This window comes from Notamacropus eugenii, chromosome 1, assembly GCF_028372415.1.
Source record: "Notamacropus eugenii isolate mMacEug1 chromosome 1, mMacEug1.pri_v2, whole genome shotgun sequence".
NCBI classification, from domain to species: Eukaryota; Metazoa; Chordata; class Mammalia; order Diprotodontia; family Macropodidae; genus Notamacropus; species Notamacropus eugenii.
Window position 1 is genome coordinate 57454976 of NC_092872.1, and position 10528 is coordinate 57465503.

Here is a 10528-nt window from a genome sequence, read left to right on the forward strand (position 1 = left end):
ATTTCTAGAGACCTATAATAAATTTTTAGTTCTTCCAAGATTGTATCATCAAAAGAGAGGTGTTTACTCCTCTCCTGGTCTATGTGCTGGTCTGTGAGTGACCGCAAGCACGCTTTTCAGCCTTGGAACTGTGAGGTGGGTTTCCTCTCCACCACTGCCACAAGGTCTGCCATGCCAGTGCTCCTCTTCACCCTAGGACCACCACCTAAAACTACAACTCAGATCCAGACAGGACAAAGAAAGAGAATCCTGCCTCAGTGCCAGCAAAGAGATCTCTGAAATCATCCTCTGATTGGCTCCCCCCACTGTCTGTGGTCTGAGAGTTCCGGAAGCAGCTGCTGTCACCACTGCCACTCTGGGATTAGGGTCTAACTGTGCTCTTCTCTCCCCCAGGTTCAATGGAGCCCTCTCACTGAGCTTCAAAGTTGTCTTTGGTATTTTTGGGTTGAGAAATCTGGAAACCCCCACAGCTGCCAGTGATTCAGTCCCCTGAGCAATCCTCTGGCCAGTCTGTCAGGACGGCCCACACTGGACTGTGTTCTGCTCCCAGGTCAGTGCGATAGACTCTTCCCATTGACCTTCTAGGCTTTTTTGGGCTGGAGATTTGTTTCATTTCATAATTTTGTGGGTTCTCCAGCTCTTGAATTTGTTTAATTTTTTACAGGTATTTAGAGGGTTTTGGAGGAGAGCTCAAGCAAGTCCCTGCTTTTACTCTGCCATCTTGGCTCTGCCCTGTGGTTGCTCTTCTTGTGCAGGAGTTAAGATCTCTGTTTATTTGGGGGTTCTTAGTGGTTGAAGTGTTGGTAACAGTAAAGACAGAACTGGGATTGACAGAACCAAATTAGTAGATAGTCATAGTCAGGAGACTCATGAGATAACCTTTAGTCCTGCTTATCTTTCCTTCATTTCTTTTTTTTCTTTTCTTTTTCTCTTATCTCATCTTTCCTGAAGACTTAACATTAAGGAAATGAATCTTGTCCAACAGTTTGCAGTCCCACTTACTGTTCTCTTGAAGTTTTCTTAGTATGGTGAACTTTCGCTTTTCCCTAGGGGACAGAAGGTGGCCAGTGATGAGAGGAGCCAAGAACAGTTCCTTTAAAGGCTTCATCCTCATTGGTGTCTCTGACTATCCCCAGCTTGAGATGACCTTTTTTGTCCTTATCCTGTTTTCCTACCTGTTAACTTTGGTGGGCAACTTGACCATTATCCTAATATCGCGCCTGGATGTCCGCCTTCACACACCCATGTATTTTTTCCTCAGTAACCTCTCCTCCCTTGACCTTGCTTATACCACAAGTTCAGTCCCTCAGATGCTGTTCAATCTGTGGGGCCCAGATAAAACCATCAGCTATGGTGGTTGTATCACCCAGCTATATGTTTTCCTCTGGCTAGGTGCCACTGAATGCATCCTCTTGGTTGTAATGGCATTTGATCGCTATGTAGCTGTCTGCCGGCCCCTCCACTACATGACCATCATGAACCCTCAGGTTTGCTGGCAGCTAGCCTCTGTTGCATGGCTAGGTGGCCTGGGAAATTCCCTCATTCAGTCAACATTCACTCTGCAGCTCCCATTGTGTGGACACCAGGAAGTCAACAGTTTCCTCTGTGAAGTGCCAGCTTTAATCAAATTGGCCTGTGGTGACACAAGCCTCAATGAGGCTGTACTCAATGGTGTCTGTGCCTTCTTCACTGCAGTGCCCCTGAGCATCATCCTCATCTCCTATGGTTACATTGCCCAGGCTGTCCTGAAGATCCCCTCAGCTGAAGGCAGGAAAAAGACCTTCAATACTTGTGGCTCCCATTTGACAGTGGTATTCCTCTTCTATGGCTCAGCCATTTATGCCTATCTACTGCCATCCAAGAGTAGTTCCCAAGACCGGGGCAAATTCATCACTCTCTTTTATTCAGTAGTTACACCCATGGTGAATCCCCTAATCTACACTCTGAGGAACAAAGAGGTGAAGGGAGCACTAAGGAAGTTGTTAGAAAAAGGGAGGGAGGAATGGTGAGGGAAGGGGGAGTGGGCTACCATATCTTTCCTGTTTTGTATCTCTCTCTTTCTGTCTGTCACTTTAGATCTCTCTCTCTCTCTCTCTCTCTCTCTCTCTCTCTCTCTCTCTCTCTCTCTCTCTCTCTCTCTCATAAGATCTACATTAGTATAACTAACTCTGATTTCCATATAAAGTACCTTTAATCAAGTTTAAAACCTTCCCAACAACCCTAAGAAGTTGGCATCTGGTTGGTATTATTTGGTAATGTCCCACACAATGATGAAAAACATTCAGTGGGGCACAGATTACAAGAGCAGAAGGTTTCAAGTCTCAGAAGTTATTTGTCTAATATAGACCTAATTTCCATTACTCTGCCTCTATTCCAACCTATATTATTGTTATTATTATTCACATCTTAAATGAAATAATGTATATAAAATGCTTTGCAAATTCAGTAGTGCTACATAAATGTTAGCTATTATTATTATTATGACATAAAAGTTTTTTTGTTTTTATTAAGTTTACTTTTCAATGTACTTTCACATTCCTTATCTTTCTTGATTCGGTTCAATACTGAAAAAGATGGTGATTTCATAGAAGTCAATACTTCCTTCCCGGTACAGATCACCCTTCCTGTCTTTTGGTAGACAGTCTTCCTGAGGTACCATATTTAAAAAAAAATCATCCCCCAGTGACCAGCCTTTAGGTGATGAGCCTTTCTGCAATTACTTAGAATGGTTTGGGGATGACAGACATACAGACTGTCAGCAAACCTGACCTTGAAACTTTCCAAATTTGGGAGGATCTATCTGCCTCAGATTGTGTTTTGCTCTCACAGTTTTTGAGAATACAGGGTTATTTCTATGCCAAATATGGCTTTAAGTAGGGATTTTATGGAGGACAAAGATAATTATTCCTATTGGTCAGAAGCAGAATATTTGTCTATGTGTCTGAAATCATATCATCTTTATATCCATCTCTGGCTCTTCATCTGTCAACTTCTCTGTTCAGTTTTTCATTCACATCTCTCTCTCTCTCTCTCTCTCTCTCTCTCTCTCTCTCTCTCTCTCTCTCTCTCTCTCTCTCTCTCTCTCTCTCTCCTCTTCCTTTCACTTTTTTACTGAATCTTTCCTTCAGCCTCATATAATTTTTAATGACAAATGAAGGAAATAATTGTTCAGTACTCCAATCCAAGCAAACTGATGTCTCTAATGGAAAAGGGAACTTGCTACATATTTATTGATGTCATCCTACCTGAAAGTTAGAGCCACCAAGTTTGCCCCAGCTTTCATATCCTGATCTGACTAGTGAGTCACATACTTTTATGAGACTTCTTCAAACAAGACAAAAGGTCATACAATAGGCTCAAAGAAAAAATCAAACAAAGGTCTTATTTTTTTTTTAAGTCTCGCATTCTTTCCTCTTCTCCAACATCTAGAACAGGGGTGGGAAACCTGCGGCCTTGAGGCCACTTGTGGCCTTCTAGATACTTAAGTGTGGCCTTTTGACTGAATCCAAATTTTACAGAATAAATTTGCATTCTGTCATAAGGCTGCACTTAAGAATCTAGAAGATTATATGTGGCCTCCAGGCCACAGGTTCCCCACACTTGATCTAGAGTTTCACTTCTGCAGATCCTGGAACTCAGTGATTAAGCTGGCATGTGTCAATCCAACTTAACAGGGTGCTAGTGTGGGAACCACAATGTCCATATGTATATTTGCAAAGCTAATTGGAATTGCCAAAGAAAACTAAACCAAAGTGCTCTCTCCTCAGTTGGGCAACTCAAGTCAGAATCAAAAGTTTTCCTGATGGCTACAGAATCTGAGAAAAGGATTTTCAGTGGGGTTTTAGGGATAATTTGGCAATATTATTATTGAGCCTTATGACTTCTCTCTTCAATACAGAACTATGTTTGCCAAGTAACCATTTTCATTTAGCTAATCAGGGTCATCCTTTATGGATAATAACTATTTTTCTCTCTTAAAGTCTCCCTTATCTGTCTCCACACTGTCCATACTCTCCTGTTTTCTAAACCAAGTGTTTTGATCACGTCATGCTATCTAATAATAGCTGTTATTACAATTGCAAATCTATCTTATAGCAGATTAGGACAAACCTCTACTTTGTCCTCCCACCCCCTAAAAAATTGCTTTATTAATCTTATTAGATGTAACCTTTCTCCTCAATATCCCTCCCTTTCTCCTCTCCCTGTGAATCTTACTATGGAACAAAGAAAAAATAATTAAGCAAAAACAACATACATAGTGGCCATACATGAAAGTACATGCAACATTCCACACTCATAGTTCCACTTCTCCAGTGAAAAGAGGGTGATGTGTGATGCATTTCTTAATCTCTTCTCTGTCTTCCTGCTATTTTTTCCCAGATTATTCTAGTGATTTCCATAAATTACATTAATGTCATTTGGGTGGAACCCTAAAGTTCAATTCTCATTTTAAGTCCACTCCAATTCGTATTTTAATTAGATTACAGCACTGGTTTTTGTTACTTTCTATCTAATTAGTTCTTTACTTTAAAACCTGATCACTGTTCACAGGCTGATCATCATTCACGTTTATCCTCATTTCCACCTTCATATATCCCATCTGGGTGGAACTAATGAGAATTCAGTTAATCAGGAGCTATTTTTTTTTTAAAGTGGAAAACCAGGGCTGAAGAACAGGGAGGCATACAAATCAAGAGGGGCTGAGTGAATGGCTGTGACTCAACTCCCCTTCATTATTTCAATACAAAAACACACCAAAACAAGTAAAGAACAACAACAAAGACCAAAAAGGAAAGAAATCCTCATATAGAAGCCTAAAAGGGAAAATTAATAAGCAAAAAAGAAGCCCTAATAAATATTATTGGGTAAAAGAAAAGAAAGGGAATTCTCCAGAAGGAAAAAACAATAAAATAAAAATAATTAGACAAACAGGAGAGAAAATGAACCCACTGCAAGACACCTCAGAGTGGCTAAAAAACTCAATAAGAGAAATAAAGGAAGATTTTTACTTCTAAAGATGCATGTGATAGGTGCGAGGGATGGTCCCCAACACTATTAAAACTTAATATCTCTCATAAAGGATATATGAGTATCTAATCATTCTCTGGCACAGCTCACTGGAAGATGCAGATACCTTGAGAAGGACCATTACCAGTTACACTCTGGTTCCCAGGGATCTAGCAGTGTGTTCACAGAGAATACATTTCCTTCTATTCATTACTACAGCTCTCAAGCTCCTACTACTGCATTTCCATTTATACAAATTGATCACTCACAATGATGTCACATTTGGTGCTTAAATATAACCATTTACTTAGGAATAAGACAAACAAAAGAATAATGATCCTAATAACATGATAGTCCATATGGAAGACAAAAATGGAGAAACAAAATTAGAAAACAAATTTGCAAAACTGTACAACTAGATTTAAAACCCCTCCAAATCAGAGCAATAGAGATAGAGGACTTAGTTCTACAATATACAAGACTATTTGAGAATCATGAAGTTATGAATAAATAAAGATTCTAAATACCGTCATACAATTAATTTTACAAGAAAATAGCCCAGAAATTTTGCCAAGCAAAAGTAAAATACATCCATAGATTTTCATCAGAGAGGAGCCCCAAGCTTAAAGCAACTAAAAATGCAGTCATAAAAATTCAGAACTTAAGTAGCAAAGAGAAATTCTTATAAGCTATGAGAGAAAAGCAAATTACATGGTGATGTAATTACATCTTTTTGTGAAACTGACTTGCCACTGTGAGTGAAAGTTGGAAGTATCAATCCCAGACCATGTGCTTCACCATCACTTTTACTCCCTCCCATTCTGCCCCCCTCCACACTCTGCCTTCCCCAGTAAAAGCTCACCATTTTAGCAAATAAGTGTGGTTAAATAAAACAAATTTATATTATATTGTCCATGTCTCAAAATATGTCTTATTCTATACCTATCATATATTACCTTTCTGCCAAGAGGTGGGAATCATGCTTCATCAGCCTTCTGAAGTGGTGACCAGTTACAGCATTCACGAGAGTTTTGAAATCTTTCCAAGTAGTGTTCCTTTACCACGTTGTAGACAATACAAAAATTATTTTCCTGGTTCTGGTTCCTTTCATCAGTTCATACAAGTTTCTAGGTTTCTCTGAATCCATCCTTTTCATAAATTCTTATGGTGCATTTACATTCAAATACTAAAATTTATTCAGTCATTCCTGAATTGATAAATACCTACTTTATTTCTGGTTCTTTGCTACAACAAAAATTTATAATAAATATTTTCATGTATTTGAACCCTTTCTTTTTGCTGAATCAAATGGTATGTACAGTTCAATGATCTTGGGGTTATAATTCCAAGTTGCTTTCCACAATAATTGGACCCTTTCACATGATCATCAGCATATTAAGTGTTCTGGTCCTCCCACAGACACTCTAACAACTGTTACTTTCCCTTTTTGTCATTTTCACCGATCTAATGGGTATGTGGTAGAACCTCAGAGTTGGGTTAATGTGCATTTCTCTTATTATTAGTGATTTTGAGCACTTTCATATAGTTGCTGATGGCTTGCTTTTTTGAGAACTGCTTGTACGTATCCTTTGATCATTTATCTGTTGCAGAATGGCTCTTGTTCTTATACATTTGAATCCAGTCTTTGCGTATCTTGGATATCGGAACTTTATCAGGGAAAACTTTCTGTAAAAAAAAGTTTCCAGTGACATGATTGCTTTCTTTCAATCGTTTCCTACACAAAAGGATGATGATGGAAAGAAAAGGATGAAGAAAAATGTGAGAAGGTAATTCATTTCATTCCCAAGTTAGGCTATGGCGCCAAGGGGGCTCCTGACCGTTCATTCTAACTGGGGGTCTCTGGGAGGGGGGCCTACAGAGGCTGCCTGGACTCTGCGGCCCCGAGTCAGGAGAACGTAGCGGGGGACGAAGACGGGGCTTCCAGTGTCCTTAAGGCTCGGAAGGCCACGGGAGAACGGCTGAGGGGGCGGCCCTGCGGCGGACTCTCGCCCAGGGGCCTCCTGAGAGGCGCCAGCCCTGCCCCTGCTTCGGTCCGCTCCATAGAAGGGACCCCCGTAATCGGAAGTCGCGCCTCAAGCCCATCCCCCTCTGCCCTCCCTTTCCACTGTCCCTGCGGCCTTTCCTTTCACAGCTCTCCCCATCTCTGGACTCCAGAACGTGGGCCCCTGCTTCCCTCTCACACCCCGCGACCCACAGTGCGGGGAGAGGGGCACGGTGGTGACGTATGGAGAGTGTGTGGAAACGCGAAAGCAGCCCTACGGCACTGCCCCGCCACCGCCGCCCGCATCAGTTCCTGGCATTCCTCACGGCACCGAGAAGGGGCGCTAGAGACAAGGCGCTGCGGCAGCGATGGGCGGGGAACAGCAACCAGCGGGCTCGGTGATAGGTCAAGAACCCTTCGCGCTCATTGGATGTTTACTGTCTCTTTTTAGACGGGGCGGGAATAAGGGGGGAGGGGCGAGGGTTGTCCCTATCTGCCTGAGGGGGCTCTGACGCATGCGCCCTCGGAATCCAAGCTTGCCCTGCGGCGTGTCAGCTTCCGGTTTTGAATTCTAACGAAGCTAGCGTACCGGCCCGGGGTGGGGCTGGGCGGAGCCTGCATCCGGGTGGGGCGGGGCTTTGGTGAGTCTTCCGCTTTCTGAGCGGCCTGCTAGGGCGCAGACTCCCCAGACCGGGATGCGGGGAGGAGGAGGAGAAGGAGGCCGCCTCGGTGCTTCTAGTTCCACGGCCCGGGAGTCTCCCAATCTCTTCGTGACTTTAGCAGATTCATAGATAGGATCGTGGGCCCCGAGCTGGAAGCGATCCCAGCTGCGTCGAACCCCTCCATGTTACAGATAGCAAAGAATCCCCACCCCCACCGCCCTGTTACAGATACAGAAACTGAGTCCCGGGGAGGCTGTGCCTTCGTCCAGGACCACGCGGGTGCCGGCGTCGGATGTGTCCGGACTCCAGAGCCCTTCTGGGGCCTGGCAAGTCGGAGCTCTTTGTCAGGGTATCAGTGCCTTCGATGTATGTTGTGTCCCTTATAGTGCTCAGCCCCGGGAGGGACCTCTGGACGAGGAGCTGTCCGGAGAGAGCTGAGGCTCTGAGCCCGGGGGGAGACCTCACGGCCCCCCGGACCCCCAGCCCCACAACCAGCCCCTGTGTAGCTCGGTGCGGTGCCAGGATGGCTTGGTTCTGGGATCAGAAGCGCCCTAGTCATTACCGCCCTCACTTAGCGGGCTGTGCGATCCTGGCCTTGTTACCTGACGTCTCTGCGTCAACCTTTCCGTCTGCAAGAGAGAGAGACAGGTAAGGGAAGAACCTCAGAGCGGTCTGTGCCTCCCCTCGCATTTTGGAAAGGAAATGATTACTGCTTCGATCTCCAGGACATCAGTATTTCCTTCTCCATTCCGCTTCAGCTCTGGCAAGGCAGAAGAAGTAGGCAGAGAAATGGTACTTACCGTCACAGACTTGATTGATAAGGGCAGGGAATTGGAACAAGAGGTGTTATGTCTAGTGCATGGGAGTGAGAGGAGGGTGAACCCATCTACTGATGCTGCCTTTCTCTATAACCAGAATAAAGTTCTACTCACCAGGGACCTTTTAAATCCCAGCTAAAATACCACCTCCTACAGGAAGCCTTCCCCAACCCTTCTGCATTCCAGTGCCTTCTCTCTGTTAATTATTTCCATTTACCTGTAGATAGCTTGCTGTGTGTATATTTGTTTGCATGTGGTCTCCCCCATTTGATTATAAGCTTCTTGAGGGCAGAGACTGTCTCTGGCCTCTTTTTGTATCCCCAGTGCTTAGCACAGTGCTTGGCAAATAGTAGGTACCTAGTAAACGCTTGTTGAATTAAATTCTAGAAATTAAATTTTAATGCCTACAGTTTAGGCTCCAGTTGGAGGGAGATTCCTCTTCCCCCTCCTATGATAATAGAACCCAGGACTTCAGGAGATGGTGATCTTTCTGTCAGCACTTCAGACTGTTCTGCTGTATAACTCTTATAATAATAGTTAAGGGGAGCCCTGTTTGTCACAAGGGGTCTTGTCTTCAGTTTCAAGTTCTCCTGGGAGAAAAAGGATGACTTTCACTGTCCTGGGTGATCTGAATTTGTACTGTGGCTCTGTAGCTTAGGAAATAGGTAGATTGTCATTGCTCGTGGGTTTGGGGATTTTGGTGGTGAGCTGGTGTACAGGTGTACAGCCCCACCAAGGTGATCCTAGACTTGAGGAAAGAAATACTAGAGAGGTGGAGACGGTCTTTAAAAGTAAGTTCACATTTGGACCAATCTCATGTAGCTTGATAGTTGAATGAGAGAAAAGGAATAAATCCTAAAGGAGCTTGAAGGTTTTTAGTCATGGATGTAGAATTTGTAAGTACTCTTTACTCAATTATACACTATGCCAATTCTTTCAGAGCCAAAGAAATATCCCCAGAGAGCTGTTAGCTACTCACTGCTCACTAATGCAGTATTCTTGGCCTACAGCCTATTTTTTTTTTTTTGATTGTTGGAAATATCCTTTGGGAATCCAAAACCTTGGCACCTAGGCAGCTAGGTGAATATGTAGTGAATACAGCACAGGAGTTGGAGTCAGGACTGCCTGAGTTTGAATCCTTCTTCAGATACTAAAACTGTGTAACCCTGGGTAAGTCACTGTGCCTCAGTTTCCTCATCTCTAAAATTAGGCTAATAGCCTCTAACCTCACAGGGTTGTCATGAGTATCAAATGAGAAACCATAAAGTATATAAATGTCATTATTATTGTTTTTATAAGAATCATGTAGGGAAGCCAAAAGCCTGAGAGAAATGATTTGTTTGGACCCTTACTCTATTCCGATGAGTATTCATCAGTATGATATTTTACATAAATTGTGTAGGGCTAATTAGATAAGATAGGTTCTTATAATGGGCCTCAGATTTTAATGTAATGTTCACTATTTGTTTACCAGTTATGAAACTCATTTGTACAATCACAAGAATGCTGATAAAGGTATCACTTCCTTGTTTTACTTAAATTCTATATCCAGACCCAGCATAGGTGAGATGCCTTGATTCTTTGGAAAGTCTCTCAACTCATTTTTGTACCTCCAGATCACTCTCTCTTTTCCAACAGGAGCAGGTGACCATCTTATGAACACTTAGTAAATGGACATGCCCTGTGTTTCACCTAACCTGTGACACCCACCTCCACCATCACTGATGTATCATTTTTGGCTTTCAAGAGCAAAGTATATCAACCAATGAGATTCTGTATTTTGCTATGCCTCTTTTGCATATTTGGGTATCAGGCCCTATAAAATCAAGGCCTGGGGAACCAGGGGCATCTCAGATGATAAGGAAGATCTGAAGCCTACTTCATTAGAGGGGACCATGGACCCTTTAATAAAATGCCATTGGTTCAGAGCTCTGCCTCAGTCTCTTGTTGTAGGCTGGACAATTATAATCTATACAAGCCTCTGGAATAGTGAATGGAGGAGTTTATGGTGTTTTATATGTGAAATGGAACCTCGGGAG

General features: G+C 43.0%; 1 protein-coding gene across 1 annotated transcript; it reads left to right on the forward strand.

Annotated features, from left to right (window-relative positions):
• The first annotated feature begins 915 nt into the window (after window positions 1-915).
• Window positions 916-2009, forward strand: LOC140528973 (olfactory receptor 2C1-like). The gene has a single exon (XM_072647340.1). The coding sequence runs from the start codon at window positions 1026-1028 to the stop codon at window positions 2007-2009; it is 984 nt and encodes a 327-aa protein (XP_072503441.1). The 5' UTR covers window positions 916-1025.
• Window positions 2010-10528: the final 8519 nt, after the last annotated feature.